The sequence below is a fragment of the Lepisosteus oculatus genome, chromosome 12, assembly GCF_040954835.1.
Source record: "Lepisosteus oculatus isolate fLepOcu1 chromosome 12, fLepOcu1.hap2, whole genome shotgun sequence".
Lineage (NCBI taxonomy): Eukaryota > Metazoa > Chordata > Actinopteri > Semionotiformes > Lepisosteidae > Lepisosteus > Lepisosteus oculatus.
Genome location: NC_090707.1, coordinates 1,832,128 through 1,853,693, shown reverse-complemented (window position 1 = coordinate 1,853,693; position 21,566 = coordinate 1,832,128). Strand labels below are relative to the sequence as shown.

General features: G+C 34.5%; 1 protein-coding gene across 1 annotated transcript in view; it reads right to left on the bottom strand.

Moving 5' to 3' along the window:
- Positions 1–21,566, bottom strand: part of arhgap15 (Rho GTPase activating protein 15) — a 193,595-nt gene that overhangs the window by 145,680 nt on the left and 26,349 nt on the right. The window contains exons 4-6 of the mRNA XM_015358384.2: positions 20,245–20,306; positions 16,938–17,025; positions 8,799–8,888 (exon numbers count right to left, since the gene is read on the bottom strand). Of these exons, the coding sequence (XP_015213870.2) occupies positions 8,799–8,888; positions 16,938–17,025; positions 20,245–20,306 (240 nt within the window). The remainder of the gene's footprint in view (positions 1–8,798; positions 8,889–16,937; positions 17,026–20,244; positions 20,307–21,566) is intronic.

Sequence of the window (21,566 nt, the reverse complement as noted above, 5' to 3'; positions counted from 1 at the left end):
CCATCATGCCATACTGGACTAATGTACTACAGTACATACTGTAGTCTTCCTTTTGCATGCTCTGAGTATCTGCTACCCTAAGGCTGCCATTGAGGAAACAGACAAAAACTTTTCTGTAAACACAATGTTCAGTGCTCCGAATTCTCGTGAGCCAAGAATTTTTCCCTCTTGGTCTTAATCTTGTAGTAAACGTTGACAGACCACTGAACCTCGTTGTCAGCCATGACAAGCTTATAGCTATCTGTAAACTACTGTGTATGGGAAATAAAAGGGGGCAATAGCCTTCATTATCAGACTTACAGCAACGCACTTGGAAGGGTCTTTGCTAACCTAGGGTAAACGCTGCATAACGTAGTTGAAGTCAGGTGATGTTGAGCATGCTGGTCCCTTGTGCATTTCCTTATTGTGAGAGAAGTAGGACATATTTCATGAAGCTAAGGAGCAATCTCTAGAATTTCCCATTACTCACATTGAACATGGTTAAATGCTGAATTCCTAACTGCCATTTGCAGATCACGTTGGAAATCATAATGCAGAAAACACACCCCTAGAAAACAACTGACAGTGAAACTGAAGCATCTTGAGTCTCTCACTAGAGTGTGTGGTGAGCTGTCACCTACACTGTATTTGGTTGCTTTATTTCATCGGTGGATGGAGTGGGACCTCTACAAGATGTGTGGAGCTCCTCCAGATCCTATGCAATTCCATGTATAGTACATGTATAGTGCATTCCATGTAAAGTATGCAGAGTGTTATATACTGTAAATATATGCAATATCCTGTCAAGACGTCTGTTGGTAGGAAAATCTGATCTTGTTCTATAGGGAAAAAAGCCTTTACAGTAAAACGTAATAGTGAATAATTAGTAGTTTACAGTGAGTACTGAACTCCAAGTTTCACACTCCATGAATTAATTTCAAATAAGTTATCCAAATGTACAGGCTAAGATTATACTATTTTTTTTTTATTTTGTGTTAGAAATAAATATTTTCCTTTGCCAAATAACACCTATAAAACAAGAATGCCAATAGAATTGTATTATATTTAGTAAACAATACCATAAACAAAACTTAATTGATATTAACATATTCTAAATCAGCTTTACACTTATGATGCCGATATTGTTGCTGACAGATTTTATTTAAAAAAAAGAATAATCCATGTGTTAGAACTGGAACATCTCCCAATAACTTTCCCACATAAAATCATTAGGACATTCTCATCCCACACTATGAAAACACAATGAGAACAGAAATACTTTAATTTCTCAGTGCACAATGGTCATCTTTCATAGTAAAAATTAAAGTAAAAAAGAATTCAATACAACAGTTCAGGTCACTTAGGCAAAACAGCCATTTTATAAATTTAGTTGCAAATTTAACCCATTTTCTTTTTGAATTTCCTTTTTAGATTAATTTTAAAATACACTATTTTGCACTACTATATTTTATGAGTCCCAACTACAGTATGGGTTAATTTTTATACTTTTGGAAATGCTTAATTTAATTTACATTACATGATAGCTAATGGAGTTCAAGATGGCCTTCGGGGCACATCAACGGTTCTAGTAATGGAAACCTTGTCTAAAAGGTTTTAACTTTTAATGCTAGTTTAAATTAAATGTAACATAAATGACACTCTTAATATGGTTTTTCTAGCTCTGAATATTTTATGCTTTGACACAGAACATTATCATATTGGCTTGAAAAGGCAGTTCTGCTTATTCTGTCTACACGATAATTTTAACTGTGAAATAATTGCAATAAATACACCTTTAAGCTAAAATTTAGATTTTGGGCTTTGTAAAACAAAATACTGTTTTTTTATTTCTACTGAATTCATACTGTATTTCTAACCTTTCTACTGCATTTAGAATGTATTGTAAAAGGCAATAAAAATTAGTGATAGTTTTGCTGATAAGACAAGGGTTAATTATTTTGTTCGTAAGAGTAGCTTTTATGAGTCTGAACTACATACAGTATATTTAAAGTAGTGAGAAGAAGACAATACATGTGAATTGATCACACCCTCTTTTCTTGGAAATGTGCTGGAGATGTTTGAAACACAGGCCCATCTCTGAGGGGCTGAATCACAATGATTCACAAGAATTCTCATCAGATTTTTTCTTATCATTCCAGCCTGTCTGTTGGTTCCCATGAATTAAAAATGGAAAATATACAGGTTTTTCTTCGTACTATGACTGTAGATAACATTCTTGCAGCTCTCGGTGAAAAGCCTGCTCATCAGCTCCCACTCACATCCTAAAGTAAACCTTTCTGTCCTGCTTTCTCCACCCCAACAGTTGTTTTTTCCAATCTTGGGAATTCACTTCAGTTAAAGTGTTTGACAGAGTTTTCCTGCTTTTATACCACTTAGAAGGTGCACATTTCTCAAACATTAATAACATTCCACCGAGGAAATTCCCATGAGCTACATCTCATTAAAACCGCAGCAATGGCACAGGAAAATAAACCATTTTCAAAAATTGACCTTAAATGTTCATTCCCTCAAAAAAAGTCATTCTCTCTAAAAGCAGTAAGAGATATTTAAAATGACCTAAAAATACATTTTTAAACAAATCAGTACACTAAAATGCTATTGAAGAGATGAACACCAGATGGCAGCACTGTGACTTGTTTCACAGCAAGTAATCAGAGGCCTTTTTAAGCTTTCATCACAATGTAAGTCTTAGTTTGTAATGTACTGTTTAGTCTATAAACCACATCCAAACCAGATCTTTAGTTTTGTAAGCATTTTTTCATGGTATCTGTATTCCACTTAATTATGCCCTCAGAGAAAGGGAATTGCACAGATATACAAAAACAAATATTTTATAATAGTATATGTCTGCAACACACAGACGTCTGCAACATTTGTACATTATTAATTAATGAAAAATAAAGTGTGAAAATAACAAGAAATCCCATGATTTACTATGTTTAGCCCCATTCCCACTGGTGAATAACACAAAGCATTCCTTATACTGTACATTACCTCCTAGCTTGGGTAATATTTAGAAACTTGTTCAGTTAAAAGCATAAATAGTTCTGCTTCTGGAAACTGGAAATCTAGATCACATGATGCTGTTTATATGCAATGTGGATATGTACAAACAGAACGTTGTCATGGAAACTAAAATATATACTTTTTTCATTCCTGTTACAGGTCTTTCAATAAATCCAACTTTCTTAAATAAAAACTATTATGAATTCTGCAAATAAAGTGTGGTGGTAAACTCGTGTCTCCTTCAGATGTATTCAAAATGTTCCTCTGAAAATAAAACAAATCTAGAACTCAGTGAAACTAAATAAACTATAAAACTATTAACTACTCTCACTAATTACGGAAATTTAAGAAATGCAGTACACTCAAAACTTAATAGGCAGTCTTCTAGTATAGAAAACACTGATGTTTTTGAACATAATTGTAATAGGATTATTAATCATTGGAAGATAAATCCAATTTAAAGAACAAGGAAATACATAATAATTATCATATACTGTACACACTACTGTATGTTTAGTGATGTAATACAGTATGTATAACTCATAACACAGAAATAATAATAACTAAAGAAATAAATATTCAGATTCTGTTTTAATGATCAAATGGTACAGTAGATGTATTTATTCATGTTTTTATCATGTTTTAAATGTTTGTCTTGCATTTTGTTCATCTGAGTATTTTATTTTAAAGATAATTTGTAACAGTTAAACTAAGTAAAACAGTTTTTTGTACATAACATCACTTACATAATTTTAAGTAAATATGGTACAAAAGATAATTTTTGGAGTAATAAAATGTATAGGAATTAAGGAATAGAAAAGGACAGTTGTATATAATCTATAGTATAATATCCTCAGTACAGAATGAATGAACCAATGAAACAATGGAAAAAAAGGATAAACAACAAACTGAAATCATGTATACAAATTAGCCTAACTTATCATACCTACAGTATACATTTACAATGCAATAAGGACATTTCATCCCAACACAAGTAAAATAAAATTATGGTACTGTACATTCACTTCCAGATTGATGCTTTTAATTTAGGACACCTTAAATAATATGCAGTATATATAAATATAATAATATCCTACATTTATCCCATCACAAGTTCCCATTCGATTCTAAAAAGGTTTTAATGACTTATTTTATTTTAGGTTGTATGAAAACTTTGTTAAAAGCTGTTATAAAATTTATCCTTATAATAATTATTTTTTTAATCCTTAAAAAAATCCAGGAAATTTGGATTTCTTTTTCCAAATTATTCATTAAGAAAGTTTTGGACATGTCTGAAAATACACACAAGCAAAGACAGTCAAAACTTAAAAATTCAAAGGCATGACATTTTATAATGAAAGCATGAGACATTGATCAAAAACAAAAATTAAAAATATAAATCTTCTTAGGGCCATCGATCCATCATCTGTAAGAGCTTTGCCCTTCAGTAGCTGGCCAGCACTCTAAGAGGTATGTCTCTTAAAATACAAATTGCTTCTGTGCTCACAAAATATATGGTATTAGTAAGAACTTTTACACTAATTTTAATCCTACCATTGACTGACAATGTTGTCAGACCCCAGGATGGGTTTATATAGTTATTACACGCATTTCTCTGTCCAAGGAACTTTGGATTATTTAAGATTATGTTGTAATCCCTTTAATCCTCATTGCGTTAAGATTTCAGTCAAAATACTGAACAGTAAAACACCACTCAACAGCAATGAAGTCTTAAGCATGTTATGAGATCTGGAAGCTCCCTTAATATTCATAGTTTCCTTTTTTTATTCTAGGAAAAAGCCAGCATTGCGGATGAGCAGAGCAACAGTTTGAACTGTTACAGAGTACTTTTAGAAAACAGAATCTCATTCCCCCAACTGTTCTTTCTTCATATTTACAGATACAGTATAAGACTCCGAAATACAATATACTAGTACTTAACATTGTAAAAGCACCTTTATGTTCTCCAAGAGCCAAAAATATAACACCCTGGACAGAAAAAAAAAACTGTAAAGGGCATTTATGGGGAAAAAAAAATTCACACTTCAGAATCCCAAAGATGTTTGACCCTGATTTGTCTTTAAAAGAGCGTTCTTACAACATTTCAATGCAATCTGTTTTTCACTATGCTCAGTTAAAGACTAACTATAGCTAAAATATTGTTACTGTACTTGCCTTCATTTTATCAAGATTAGATTCCTGCAAAACCTCCTGAAACCGGGCTTCAGCATGCTCAGACTTTTACAGATCATGGGCTATTTAATCTGCAGCAACACATTACTCCTGAATCACTCTGAATCCCTTTTAAATTCAGTGCATTTTAGGTTTTCCTGCTGAAAACATATACAGTATTTATATACTGTACCATGCATAGTATATGCATTTCTATATTATACAGGTCTAGTCCTCTCATCCTTAGACCTGTGGATTCAGACATGTCTTATCCACAAACCATAGAAGACATTAAAGTGCCAGCCTGTAGTGCTCACTAAAAAAAGGCAATGGAGGCATTACGTTTCAATTTTTATATCTCTTTTTAGTTGTGTGTATTAAGTGAGTGCTGTTATACAGTGCTGTCTCTTGAAAAGCAGTCATAAATACAGTATAAGTGTTTATCGTTATATATTTTGTATTGAAGTGTAATTGCCTCCTGTATTTGTTTTAATCTTTCTGGTTACGATTCTCCTGATGTGTCGGTGGATTCTTGGTTTTTACTGTTTTACCCATAGTCTGCTTTCTGCTTTCTCTAGAACTGGTGTGACATCAACCCTTAAAGTCAAATGTTGATTCTTGCTCCAGCCTACACTTCTTTTTCACTGTGCTTTGCTTTCCACAGTCATTTCAAGCAGATGTGTTGATTTTCTCCTGAGTATAGCTAGATAAGTACTGTACCTAAACTGATTGCTTTTGTATTGCAAGATCAGATTTTTGATAGAATAGTTTTAAACCACCGAACATAAAATAAATTCAGTTTAGTGCCTATATAAACTGACAGAGAGGACCTTTGGCTCTTGCACATTCTTGCTAAGCCTCCCTTTTTATCTTTTTTATCATCTTATTAACTACAGGAGCTAAACCAGCTACTGCTGGTCTCCCTCTTACTGCAGCATTTTAGCAATGAAACTATTCTGTACTGTATCCTGTATTAATTCAGCTCTTTTATTAAGCATTGCAGCCAATCAGATAAATGCACTTACAGTCATATCTCTCTTTTTAAAAAGAAACAGGAAAAGGGACAACATTTGTAAGACAAGGTAGGAATGGCCACCCTTAACATACAGTACTTATAATCAAACGCATTTCTGAAATGAAGCAGATAGTGTAGGATTGATAGTTAGTGAGCCTGAAGAGAAGGTAAGGTCAAAAGCAAAAGAGCATTGTAATTTTGATCACACAAAGAAAAAGGGCATATACAACTGTACAGCCTGCACAAGAAAATAGTTGCACTAGGAATGGTTACCAGTGCTTGCCATATTTCCCATGATGATGTTATTAAAACACTGGAGTTTCCTCTGGAGCTCTCACTAAGGACACAGTGTGTGTAAGTAGGTTAGTGTTTGCTTTTAGGACTCCTGACCTCCTGACCTTGGCATTGTTCCTAGGAGTAAAACCCTACAGCGGGCAGAACCCTCTCCTCGTGCATGTCGGCCTGGCCTTTAGGATACAACTAGTGGTCAAAGAGCAGAAGCAGCCTAGAGAAACTTTCAAAACCTAACAGACTCAAAATGGCCCACCATGTGTACTGACATGGCGTGCTTTCTTTCTTTCTTTTTTTTTAAAAACTGTCCTGGTGCTTATTCATTCCCGACAATAACAGCAAACTTTCTCTCTCAGATACTGTATGTTCGACATTTCCTGTAAAGAGGTGTGGGTTCCTCGTGATACTGGCCTAAGAAGCGTACCGTATGTCTACCTTCTTACTGTGGGTGCCGTTTTACTTATGCAGGCTTGTGTAATAATATGTTATTAAAAAAACATATACTACATATATAAGATATCTTAACTTATCAATTTATTTAATTACATTCTAAAAGTGTTCCTCCGAGGAGCACCTGAAACATATACAGTGCACTCACACACTAAATGCTAACTTGTATTGGACTGACTTTGTTGTTTAGCATCTGTCTACTGTGTGCCTAATGTACTGTATATGATATAAATTACACTTTTTAATAACTTTCAAGTTACCCAAGATGAATGCAAAACATCAAACACCCACAACAGCTACATCATTTTTGTTGTTAGTGTGAAATATCAACACAAAATAATGTCCATTAATCTACTTCAAATTAAAAGTACTGTAAAATAACCAGTATATATATATAGTAGTTCACGTGGGTAGCTGCATCACCATGCGTAGGCTCCAAAGGAACAAGTAATAGGCTTATTCCATGCTGAAAAAAAGAAGAAAGAAAACACAGGTGTGAAGAAGGCTCCACGGCCGAAACATTGTGTTTTCTTTCTTCTTTTTTTCAACATGAAATAAACCTATTACTTGTTCCTATACTGTATATATAGTACTTCAAGCAGAACCTAGGTTATACTATGTTATACTGTAACTATACTTCATTGCGATTTGTTTCAAAGCACTTATTGCAACTGAAGTGGCATAAGAGTGCGACAGAATTATAGTGCTACAGCACAAACATCAGTGGAAATGAAAAAAAACTGTCTTGCCATTACTAGTCTATAAAAAAAGGGTCCAAGATTTTGAAAGATTGACTTTTGTTAATTATAAGGGTCTGTGACATCCCTCTTAAACAAAATATACACTTTTCCTTTGGCACTTGAAATCAGTGTTTCCACATCTCTGGCTGGAGCCGTGAGGCCTGACCTGCTGTAAACCTGATCTGCGGTAGAAATAAACAGGAAGACCACTCCACTTGGGCACAGGCCATTTTTCAGCATGCAGCAAGAAACGATATTCATTAAAGCTGGCCCGGTTTTAAAATGAATTCTGTAACAAAAAAACAATATTGGACATGCCAGTGTCACACAACCAGATGCGGTGGGTTGATTCCTGTTTAAGTGTTAGGCTTTTGGGGGGTTGAGTTTCAACAAAACCAGATCATTTGAAGAGAAGAAACAATTTCTTCTCTAACAGAAATTATAGTTTATTATTAAATCAATAAAGTGCCCTCAAAACAGTTGAATAAATGTCATGAAGATTAACTTAGACAGGAATTACATTGTTACCTACTGTATGTGTGCATGTTCAAATGTATACATGTTGATCAAATTGAATCTGAATTACTTCACTAATCAATAAGGGGATATCTCTGAAGTAAGCAGAGATACACAGGTTGATAAATATACATCTATTGCCGGGGAGATAGCTTTGCATGGAGGTTAGAACCATTGCCTTGTAACTCTTCGGCCCAGGGATCAACATCAGACAGGAGGAAACTTCAGTGTGGAGTATGATAACTCCACAATGCTAGGTCTCCCTGTGGCTGCTTGGCTTTTCTGTGTTCCTCACACTTCAGAAAATCATGGTGGACAGGCTAACTGGTGTCACTGTGTGCTTGTGTGTGCTTGCCTAGTTGTGTGTGTGTACCTTACAAAAGTACTTTTTTTTTCATGCAGACTGCAGCCCAACTTTGTACCCTGTACTTTATCAATGGACTGTAGGCTTCGAGTTGCCAGGACACTCGCCAGGAATAAATAACGTTTTCATAGTGGATGGATAGGAGCAGGCACCAAAGTTTTCACAGAAAACTCACAGACATGAAATGCGTTGGAATTGGCTTATACTGTACATGTAGAAAATGTAAGCATTCACTGCCCCCTACCAGAAAGACGTTCTTTCGACTGGACTTGTCTGCTGCCCATTCAATCCTCGCTCCGTAGAGGTCAACACTTTCCGGTTTGCATCCTGGTTTCTGACAGAAGGAACAAACTCAGTGACTTTAATAACTTACGTGTGAGTAAAAAAGGAACAGAAATTAGATTAGACTGTCACAAATATTAACAAACACATAGTGTGAAAAATAATTATCTTCCCAAGTTTATAAAAAAAACACAGGAAAAATGAACACCGTGTACATTCTCTGGTGTTTTAACTAATAAGGGAAAAACTCCAGAAAAAAAAAATCCTAGTTTGCCTTCTTGATTTCTTTGCATGTTATTAAGGTAAAATTAATTTGGAATTTGAACATAGTTTCTTAATTATGTCGGCTGCATATTAATTTTCCCTGAAATGAAAGTTTCCTGAGTTTTACTCAAATAACATATTAGAGTGTGAGATCTGCACTGGGAAGCAAATAATTTCATTCAGCAAACAATAAAGCCCTGTTCTGAAATCGTTTTTTAACTAAAAAGGAATTACAGAAGATTCCATTACTGCTTTTTTTCAGGCTTTTCTTCTGGGGTTACTGCAATGCAAATTCTGATTACAGGACACAGTTTAAAATTCAGGAAACAAAACCGCTCAGGTGTCTTTCTGTTCCGTTGTTTACCCTATTTTGTCCTCATTTCTATTAAATCCAAATACCAGGAAATATTGGTCAGATAAACATCGACCAAGACTTTTCCCTGAATAATTAATGCCAATCATAGGATATAAGGGCACAATACAAATGGACAAACAGTTATTTTCAATCATTTGCTTTCAAGCAATCAGTATTTCCCATCCCGTCTTCAGAAACACACAAACAACTAAGGGATGGTTAAGTTATAGAAACAAATATTCTATCTTAATATTTTCAATGAAATTATTGCTGTTGCTTTACAATCATGAAGTCCACAGCCAGGCTGAGAACAGACTCTGGCGCAGACTCGCCTTTCTGTCTGACTGCTAGAAAAACGAGCAAGTCTGCATAAAGAAAGTGGCCTTGCACAAATTCAGTTCAGGGATGGGTGGTAGGATATAGGGTAAAGGGGAAAAAAATAGGAACAAAGCCCAACCATCCCTCATTCCTTCTGCTTCACTTGTGGGTTGAAACATATTTATCTTTTTAAAAACAGACAAATAAATGAGAAATAAAATACACTGGGCTTTTTACAATAGGGCAGTAAGTGAAATCAACATGCACATATGCCATCAATGAACAAAGTGGGTATGGTCCTTCTGCACAAAGGGACCAACTCTTTGAAGGTAAATCTCCAGTTAAGTGTACAATCCAACAAATTCCAGAGAAATCACTAGGAATGTGGTTTCACAAAACACAGACAACCATACGTTCCAAAACCACAAGCATGCTAGAAATCACAAACCCTTGTTGACAGAGAGGATTTTGATAGATAAAGTGATAATTATTTAAATTGCCAAATTTGAAAGGACTGCTTTAAACATGTGTTACATGAGAAACCTACTGAAACTGGTCATATGTTCTGCATTTCATGGAAGCTTCTTAAGGTATTTCAAACCCACTAATCAATATCACTACCAATGTAAATGAATCAAAAGAACAAATCCTCAGCAAATTCCACAATGTTTAAATCAAAAACATTCTATACTTTATATAATTCTAAATTTAATTCACTTAGGACTACATGCTGTTGAAAAGCAATGACCTTTCTTTTGAAGATTTATAATCACACTTGAATACTCAGAACTGCTTGGAGGCTCAGAGAAATATTTTACATTTAAATAAACACCAAAAGAAAAGGTTGTGAAATCTGCTTCTTTTTCAACATAAATAATTTTTTTCCATATAAACTCTGTATACATACAGTACAAAAAAGCTCAGCTGTTTCTTGTCTATGTTAATTTAGCATTCAGCATTTATGGAAACACTGTATTTTACTGTTTTTTTTTACTCAAACAATAAACACAATCTACCTTTAGTCAAGGTAAAAGTGACTATGAGAGTGATCTACTGTTTTTTGGTCAAGTAAAACCAAGTATAGCGGTTATGTTAATCATTGCATTTTCAGCATTTTGCAAGTATAACTATGGCTATGCCTTTGGAATGTGTTAAATAAGCTGACCATGTAGAGGTTAGGATCTCCACTTTTCTGCTCTAGACATACAGATAAAATGCTTTTTCTGTACAAAAATGATAAACCAATAAAACAGAATTTCGTATTCTGTCTTAACAATGGCAGCAGAGACTAACAGTAAATTAGGCAGTCAAAATTTGACATTAGCAAAAACCCATGTTCATCTACAGTATACTGTTAGTACTATAATGTTGTGAAAGTTATGTTTTTGATTGTACTTCACATGTAGAGTAATGGCAATGTAACTATAAAAAAACTGGGATTCCATGACTCACATTTATAAACTTGACAAGTATAACAGTTCCTAAAGAAAATATACTGCTGTCTAATTAATATTAGATTAAGGTTATAAACAGTTTAAATAAACTTACAAATTGATTTATAATAGTAAGACTTTGTTATGTACACTACCTGGTGTCCTAAGTTTCGTGGGAAGAATGCTGGTTTTGTTTATTTTAACATAAACAGTCCTATTTTTTTTTTTTGCTCAGTCCTTAAGCAATTTACATTTCACCCAGATTCTCCATAAATCTCAACTGAATCTGCAGTGTGTTTTTCTTTAACCTAGTTTGTGAGGCCTTTATTTGATAGAGTCTTATCAACTGGAATTTTGTTCATATTAATTGAAATGCTGTGCCTGTCTTTCTAACTCTTTGTGCACATGTGTATGCAAAGCCTATACACATTATCGGCATCATGGTAGGGTGCAGCATGATAGTGGATCTTTTCCTACTGGATTCTCCAGTCACTTTGGAAACATCTTTAGGAATTGCAAGAATACCTTAAATGCTGTAGTACATGGATAATTAGCCAGCCGTTTACACCTTAATTAAGTATTATACAGTAGATGGAACGAGACACCTTCTGCAAATATCCATGAGGTCAGTTTTTGGTGTGCCTTTCAGGCTACAGTCTGAATGGGGCGGAGAACAATTTACAGTAAGTAGACTAGCTGTTTGGGATTGTATTGCTGCCTCAGTTTTTTCCCAGACTCCATCTACTGCACTACAACAGCCCTCGACACCCTGGGACCCCATAAAGTGTCTCAATCTACTCTATGGTACCTTTCTCCTCAGTCTCACCACACATGGTGGTGTCCTAAATGTTTGGTCATGAAGTGCATGTGCTATTATTATTTCTAGTGGCTGAAAACATTATTCTCCTTTTCTTAAATTTACTGAAACCCTTCTATCGATTTGTGAACCTTTAATGCCAAATAGCTATGAAATAACTACTATGGCAGCTACAGGAGCAACTAAGAAGGACAGTTATAGGGCCATAAGCAATGAATGTTTTCACTTCTTCCACAATGGGGGGGGGGGGGGGGGGTGGTAGGTTGTTTATTTATCTTGGGTTTTTCGACCATCATAAGAAGCTTATGAGGGACCACTACATTTTCAACTGTTGGAGCATTGACTGATGCTCCCTCTTCTGTGCTCATGAGGAAGAGAATGTTTTCTAAATGAGCATGCCACCACAGACCTCAGTCTGACACTCTGTTCATGGTCCTTGGTCCCCATAATGAACAAGGTTTAAGTGAATTTAAACATGTGCCATTTAGACCTCTTGTTCATGAAAGATCAATATGGAATTGCTTTGATAATTTTGTCAAGCTTCATTGGCAGCAGCTCAAGCTCATCGATGCAGCCCACCCCGCCCTGACCCCCACTCCACACACACACCACCACCCTGCTTTCAGAAGAGCTGGACAGATTAAAATGTTTCACTTCAATTTAAGTACAGTAGACCTGTGAATATCTTGATTGCTTTTTCAGACTCTGAACTCAAATCTGTTATTGTACAGCACAGTTATTTTACTGCACAATTTAATAAAACAAGATGTAAATGAGTTAATTCATATTATATTAAATTTGAACTTTTCCACCAAGTTATTTCCATGCTGCTACCTCATGTGTTCTTTTTTATCGTTTAGGATACCTACAGTAGTAGAATGTATTATTAGAGTAGGAGCTTTCTGATGCCTCATTATTCCTCTGACTGAAGTCTAAAAAAAGCTATTTAACTAGAATGAATGAAATGCAAGATTTTAAAATGCTCTTATAAAGTGAGATTTCCTATTTATAAAGTTCTTTCAACATCGATCCAATAGCTAGACATTGCTATAGATTGCTTAAACATTTGAGTTCTTTAAAGGTGCATTGGAACTTTCTTTACTGTTAAAGAAAAAAGTATTGTGCATTAAATTACTAGTACTGTATATTGCACTGGTGGTCTATCTTCTGTCTCCCAATCATATCGAATAAAGTATTTACTGTATTATTAAGCTATTGTGGATGTGAGTTTTTGAGACCCACTATGACACCTTGAATGAAGACAACTATCAGAGCATCTTCATTACTTCAAACTGCCCAGCCTGTTTAACAAGGCATTTTCCTCTTACATTGGAAGTGACATAAGTGGCTGTGGTCAATTTAAATGAATCATCCACACAAGATTTTAGAGCTTATTAGATTTTTTTCAGTCTCTGGTTAGCTGCTTTAGAATGACTTACAAAAATATATCTTACATTAAAAAAACATTACTGTAATGTGCTTCCTACTCTCATTGTCCTTCTTGATTTCACATGATTTACATGAAAATGCAATAAAAAATCTCGTATAGCTCTCAAGAAATTTCACTTACAAACACCAATTAAAGACTAAGGGATGAACCTTTTGAAAATCAAGCTGTAAATGTCCAGTATTGATTGGTGGTTTAGTGTTGAACATTGACATTCTCTCGTTTTACAAGAAAAGGAAATCAGTTACACACTTATTATGTCTGTTTATTCTGGCAAACATCACATATATGTGCCAGGAATACAGACTTCGCAAACACTAAGGTTTATTTTCTCTCTTTCTGGAAGCCAGCAGTTCTCTGTAATGGATCTCTGTTTCAATGGAGCTTTTAACAGTAAATGTATCAGGACCCAATATTGCCCCCCCCCACCTTTTCACAACTCATAGTTCCCATAACACATCCAGCTAAACCTTTCAGGATATTCATGCACTTGGCAAGTCAACCTCTGCCTGATTTTATGCAGGAAAGCATGACTTTGCCAGAGTCAAACTGGTTGTAAATGTTATATACAGTATGTGAGTTTTTTTGAGCTATCTTTCCAGCAAGCATATATTCTGTGATAGGTGACAACATTTCCCCTGAAACCACAGTGGCAAGAACTATAAAAGATTTTCCTCCATTGTCCGATCCGAGAGAAGTTATTGATTGTGATGCCAGCTTGGAGTGCACCTTCCCAGCCGCCTGTCACACAGATGCAGCCTGGCAGGTCTGACCCACCCCTGACAGCTCCACGCAGCAGGGAGGTTGAGGGGGAAGGACTGTCAGACTCTGCCCCATTCTAATGACAATGTCACAGAGGACAGCTTCGAGGCTTGCTTTTCTTGCTTCTCTGCCTGCAGAGGTGAGCTTTTTTGTGTTTTCGCTACAAGGTGAGCTCTGCTGCCTCACTAGGTTATTTTCTATTTGAGTATCTCCAGGTCTGTCACAATCATTTTTTCTGCACATACCCCCAGGATCAGGATGAACAATTTTTCTCGCAGCTTTACATCAGTGTCTTGTTTTTACAGAAGCATTTAAGGAAGATTTCGTTCTAAACAGCATTTTTAAAAAAAGTATTACCAGGAGCGGTTTACCACATACAGGTAATGATTTTGTTCAGGCCTTTGGGGTACAGATACAGTATACAGTAATTCTGTTACTTGGCTAAATTGGTTACAATGATGCTACAGCAAATACTATTAATTTGACAATTTTGCAACATGTACTCTACCAGCTGTAGTTTCATCAAAACCAGAATATTACTTCTGAATAGGAAATAATAGTTAACTGAGGGGTCAAGGGAAACAGTAAATATACTGCATGTCAAGTTATACTGCTCTGCTAATGAATGACATATAACTCTTAAACCTGTAACATAGGGTTATAGACAATAAACACTGAATCGTTAATCATTCATCTCTCTTGGAAATTACAAAATCCAACACAGTTTGATAAAATCTGGCCTGTCTAAGTCTACTGCACATTGCTAATTTCTCACATAAAATCAGTTTCCGGCCTTCTCTCTTCCTGGGAATGTTCCCATGGCCTAGCCCCAAGAGCACTGCCTTCTCTTGTCTGATTGCTGGCTTGCTATGGGCATTCTCCTAAGGTCCCTCAGTGAGGGTCTAAGGTGCATAAGAATGTTTTTTCCAACTGGATTCTGTTGTGGTTTTATAGTGTATTTCGGACACAGACACAAAGTAAGGCTTGCATATTTTTTATGCATCACTGAGAATACTGTTGTTACAGAAATATCAATGAACTTTAGTATAATGAAACTCTTTCATATAAAGATATATATCTTAAGTATAAAGATTTTTCACATAGCTTATTTATACATAGCATTTGTAGTAATTTTTAATTAGTTTAGTTCTTTAGTTTAGAGTTTTTTTATTATTTTGTGTGTGACATTTATCACACTAAAAACATCCGTGGTCCGATTTCCAATTGCCTCTTGTAGCACTAAAAATAACACTGTAGTGCATGTCTGATCGTCCCCGATCAACCTCATTGATCATCCACTCAAACCCAATACAGAGGCTATGTCTCCATAACAAGATACAAAAAAAATCAATTGATCAATTAATTAAGCAAATAAAGCAGCAGGAAGAGCCCACTGGAAGGTTCTGGATGTGATTCCAGTTCAAGGAGATGTATGGGCAAGCCTTCTAGAGGCAGGACATACTGTAGACCTGACCCAGCTCAGGCTTGTCTGATCATTAGTGACGGTGAGAGGAAGGCAGAGTGTTTGAACAGAAACCTGCACAGGACTACTTCAACAACAAAGTCAAGTGTTCAAGTCGGCCTTGCATATTTATAATTGTTTTCATTGTGTGGAGAGGATTTTTTTTTTTGAAACATTCCTCTTAGCAATTAATTCTTAATGTTACTTATGCTAATATTATCTAACTTGTTTCTAATATGAAACATTTCCTTCTGTTTCAGATACATGTGTAATTTATTTTTAATTATCGTTTAATCTATTCCCTTCAATAACCAGTAGGTAACTTTTTATACTTCTGTACAATCTGTATATACTTTATACTGGCTTCACATATTCATTACCAACAAAAACAGTAAATAATAAAGCTGTGTAAAATAAACAGTACCATCCAAGAAATCAAGAGAAACAGAAAATCATATTTTAAAAATCACAGCCCAAAATAACACAGGACTGTAACAAAATTACTAAATGACTGTAGGGCATACTTAATAAAACAGCAAAATAACTGTATCAGTGGTGTCATTGGCATATTTCTGAGGATCGGAGTCAGATGAGTAATATCACTATAGTCCCACATTAAAAAAGAAGATGTGTTTTAGCTTTTATTGAGTTAAGTATCTTAGTTGTTCAGATAAAATACAAATCAACAACTTTTTACTGAGATCTTGGATTTTCAGTGCAATTGGTTCTTTGAATGCATGTTTTTTACCACTATTCCAAGCAATGTAAAGTACTCTTTGACCCATTGCTGTGTTAATTTACCATTTCTTCACTTGTTTTTGTCAATACAGTAAATACAGTAAGTACAGTAAACAAGGTAACTGCGCTCAGCAGGATATAAGCTTCTTTTGACTGAATTCTAACTAATCTGCATTGCTTACTGGTGGTATGCAATATGGACCACTTTTCAACAAAAGGAACCATCTAAATACAGAGTATGGAATGATTGCTAAAGTTCAGAGAAGCAGCTGGTGGCTTAAAAAACACAACAAATGTATACATTTCAATACTTAGAAAGGTGCTGCTTGCACCTGGGCATATATTTTAAATGTTTAAAAAAATGTCTGCATATTTCTTAAAATAAATACTTCAGCTTACATATTCTGTTATTCACTGTAATATTTCCCATGTCTTTCCCCTGCCAAAATATAAGTCATCAAAAAGAAGAAACTGAAGGAAGAAGAAACACAAAGACAATACCTACCAAATTTGTCACAGCTTGTTGCTTACTGTCTTTGTAAAATAACAACTTGCTGCCATCAAGGACAACCCATGTAGTAGTCCAGTTCTTCCTACAAAAAACAAAAATGAATTCAAAGGTAAAATTCAACTGTCATACAGAACTGTATGTTGATGTTCAAATCAGAAATATGTAGGTGATGTCTGACAAGCCCTCATATAAGGAATAGCTACTGGAGGTTTTCTAAACAGGCTAAGAGGAAAGTGATAGAAAGAGAGACAAACCCAAGAGATAGGAAGAAAATGCTCTGTGCAGAGGAATCACTGTGTGTCACCTACTGTAGCTGGGTTATGCCAGAAGACAGTTATACACTAGTGGGATGCTAGCTGTTCAGAATACAGTAAATGCACTCTATTTCATATCACTTATGAACACGTACAAAAAGATAGTTAATTTCATACTTGTTTACCCTGCCCTTTATGAGATTTGCAGTTCAAAATCATATGCATATTTAATTCTAAATTAAGCTTGATAAATTCCGTGTTCATGTCGGCAGATTTGACAAACATGACCTCCCTTTGCTCAGTAGCAGGATTACGATGAACAAAAGTTACCACACTCAAGAAATACAGAAGCCCTCTCTGTCAATGATTAAGGCTATTGGGGAAAGATTATAACATCTTAACTTCTCAACTAGATAAGACAGACATTAACATCAGAAATGCAAAAATAAAATAACTAGTTAATTGATGGTATTTTCTCTAATGCAGATACCAGAGGAGTAAAACATAAATCTTTTCATCCAAACAGAAATCTTGAGATTTCATGTTTAAAGAAGACTGTTGAAAAAGTTAAAATTTTGATGAGGCTAGGATTGCTTCAAAAGCATAAAACATATAATTAAGGATTAGATAATCTGAAAATAATAATATTTCTTAAACATGTAGTACAGTAGATCCTGAACCTTTCCCTGATAATATGCATAAAAAGGAATAAATCTGTTTCAAAGCTTTTAAACATAACATTGTCAGTAATCTGGAAGAGAACTGTGCCCTAAGGAAATACATATTTCTGATCAGACAGCATTAATCAGATTTAACAGAAACTGAATTTAGTTAAGGTTTAATGATTACATTTAAGTTTAAAAGCAATGTCACCTAAAAATGTTGATTAAAGATTGTCTGCACGGTTTTAATTCACCTACAAATTTAAATGAAAAGTAGAAGCTTTCATTACACATTTACATTAATTAAGAATTATAATGGATAAAATTTTACTAGAGCTTTACCATAAGTATAATTTTTCTTTATACATTTTAGGCACAGACCTCACTTTATTCTTGTGAACAACATCTTTAAGATCTTTATATTTTGGTGCTTACTGTACAGTTCTGATCCTGAAAGGATCAAGGTTAAACAAATTGGTGGAGTAGTCAACTGAGGTTAATTTGGTCTGAACATAAAGAACAATATGGAAAAGCATTGACCTTAAAATAAACAGAGAGAATGATGTTAGATAGCATTGTACAGTAGATCTCGAATTCACGGAATTATTCCTGTTTCTATGACAACTCTTTCAGTCAAACTTTTTGCTGCAAACAAGAAACATTGTTAATATTTCTCTGTTCAGCATAATTTTGAGCAAGATCTGAAGGCAATACAGGCTACTGGTGATTATAATTTGTGTAACACTGATATCCCGGCACAGTTCTCCATGTAAGAAAAGGTATTCTGACTGAATAATTCCTAATTCCACACTGATAATTACTGTAGGTTTTGAAGCAATAACTTGATCCACCCAGATCCTCCTGTTTCCTGATCTAAAAAACAACACTGGTAAATATAAAAACTATGACATTATCTAACATGTATTTAATTTAACTATGAAGTCACTGACCATCAAAGAGAAAATGTGCATTTTTATGTTTCCTTTGATTATTACAATTGTTTTGGAAAAACTACAAAACTAAGATGTGTGCTCATTCTTTATTGTATCAAAAGGCATTACAGTGCATCCCAGCCTACCAGTAAGAATTTTCAACATTTTTATTTTCAGTTGAAACAAATGCAGAGCAGAATTTCAAGAGCTCTTTAGTAACCATCAATCAGCAGATTTCAAACGGAGTCTGAGAAGTGTGTAACAATGCTCACCAATTTGCCAAGTATCAGAAGGAATTCTGAAAGCATTACTGAAAAACAATATCTGCCTTATGATTTTGTTATTAATTTTGCTAACGCTTAAAACACTGTGCATGATCGGTTGCAACAGTACATAAATATACTGTGCTTACATTATATGGGAAAAGCACACTAGCACATTCTTTACATCATAGTGCCAACAAACATTCTCAAAAAACATTTGTAAGTCACCAGATATAATTCGTTCAGTATGTGGGAGCTTGAACATGGTGTTATTCTAGTAGGTTAACTGCTGTTTGATTTAACCTCAGCCAATAGGAACATCTCTCAATTCGTAATGTAAGAAAATTTCTTCAGTCCGAAAGTCAGAGATTTCCCTAAAAGAAGAAATATTTCAGCAGCTCATCCTTTTATTTCTACCATTGTGTCATTATTTAGGACTTCATGATTTTTACGAAAGTGGAAGGAATTCCTGAAAGCCTCTATTCAGTCTTGCAGCAAAGGCAGCTACATCCACACTACACAGAGAAAGCTGGGAATGTCACCTCCTGTCCCTGCTGACAGGAATTCTGGGAGAGAGTCTTGTGATTATAACATATGGCCTTTTGAACTATAATGTATGACATTCTGATTATAAAACACATTCCACATCCTTATGCTTTGCCATTTAATGTACCTATTCAATCTCCCTTTCTATATCTTCTTTTTTAGAAACATCTCAAGTAAGTTCAAAATATACTTGAGTGAAAAAAGGTTTAATAATTAAGAACACAGCTAAAGCTAATAAATAACATGCACTAGATGTGTCTCAATGTATTTGTGTTGCAGTACATTGCTAAGAACATTTTTAAGTTTAAAACAACAGTTTTATGAAATCAAGCAGACAATCAGATATATAATAAGATACCAACACAAACAGATAAAAATACATTACAAAAATAAGTAGAAATGACAAAATGATGTATAGAAGTATAGTGGATTTCACTTGGGTTTGTTGGCTTCAGGTTAATGGAACATTTGATTGTAGAGCATTTTGGTCTTTAAAATGTGGTTGCTCCAGATGGAGAACCAAAGGGCAACCCATATCTTATCACACATAGAGAGCAGTGGCAACGCGCTCACTGGAAAATATTTTTCAAATCTGTTCTGTTTTTTGGTCATTTTCCCACCTCTCCCTCCCTTTTGCAGCTTACCTTGTTTTCTTCCCTCCATCTGCTATTTTTGCTTTATTCAAATATTCACCTTTTCCAGGATTCTGAAACAAAATATACATATTTGGTCATTTTCTAACAGGCCTTTCTGTAAATGAAAAAAAAATCTCAGACATATCATGTTCGGTAATGAGTCAATGTTGCTATAGAATACACATTTCAATTATTTACAGTGTGCTTTAATACTATTATTAGTACTATTATTAACAGACTCAAACACTTCAGTTGAAATTTAGTTGTTAGAAATTACATTTTTAAAATATATATATATTTCATCTGTTTTTGCTTCAAACTAATTAGTAATTAAAGACCTTGTTGCATTGTTTGTAAGCACAGGGGTCTTAACTCTGGTGTGATGGCTCTGAACTACCTAAATGTATTCCTTAATTATATCATAACGTTCTTGATACTAAGGATAAACTTTACTGTCAACTGAAGAAGTAAATCTTCACTTCTAAACCTCATCTCTGTGTAGTGGGTGACTGTTGACTGATGAGGTGATGGCTCCAGTTGTATATGTTGAGCTCCTTCATACATTTAAAACTTTTTGTCTTGAAGTTTATTATAAAAATATCTTTTGTTACATTGATATGGTTTTAAACGTTATTATATCAGCACTAATGTATCAGGCAATGCTAACTAGAAATAATTTACCTAAACAAAAATAGCATATCACTTATATATAAGTAAATGTACTTTTATTTACAGCTTTCACATCGTGCAAGCATTCATTACTGTTCAGATCATGTTCCCTAGGTCTGTGTAAGACCTCCAGTATTAATGATGGTATTGTTTTTGCTTATCCAAAACTAGTACTGCTACATTGAATTTTCACTTACAAGCACAGTTTGAAAAATAATTAACATGACTCAGTTTAAAATTTCAAAGATATTTTAAACATTTAGCCTATAATTTTTATTTTCAAGATAAAGGGGTTTGTTTTAGAGCAACATTTAGCCTCATCATCCATCTAACTTTTATACCTTGAACCAAAATCATTACCTTTCCAAAAAGCCTTAAGTGCAGTGCTGTCACAATAAAATTAAAACTGTAAGTATCATTTATGTAAGTGACCATAAATAAATGTACCTAATGTATGTAATTTGCTTTATATTATACTTCTGATTAATACGCTATATTCTACAAAAGAAACTATTTCCATATGTTAAATTAACACAGATTAGTCGAAGGTTTGTTCAGTTTGATGTGGAGTAACAAGGATGACAAGGAAAAAATATTTAAATATTTACTTTAATATGTTTAATTTTTGGTTTCAGACTAACTTCAGACTGAAAATGTTACCT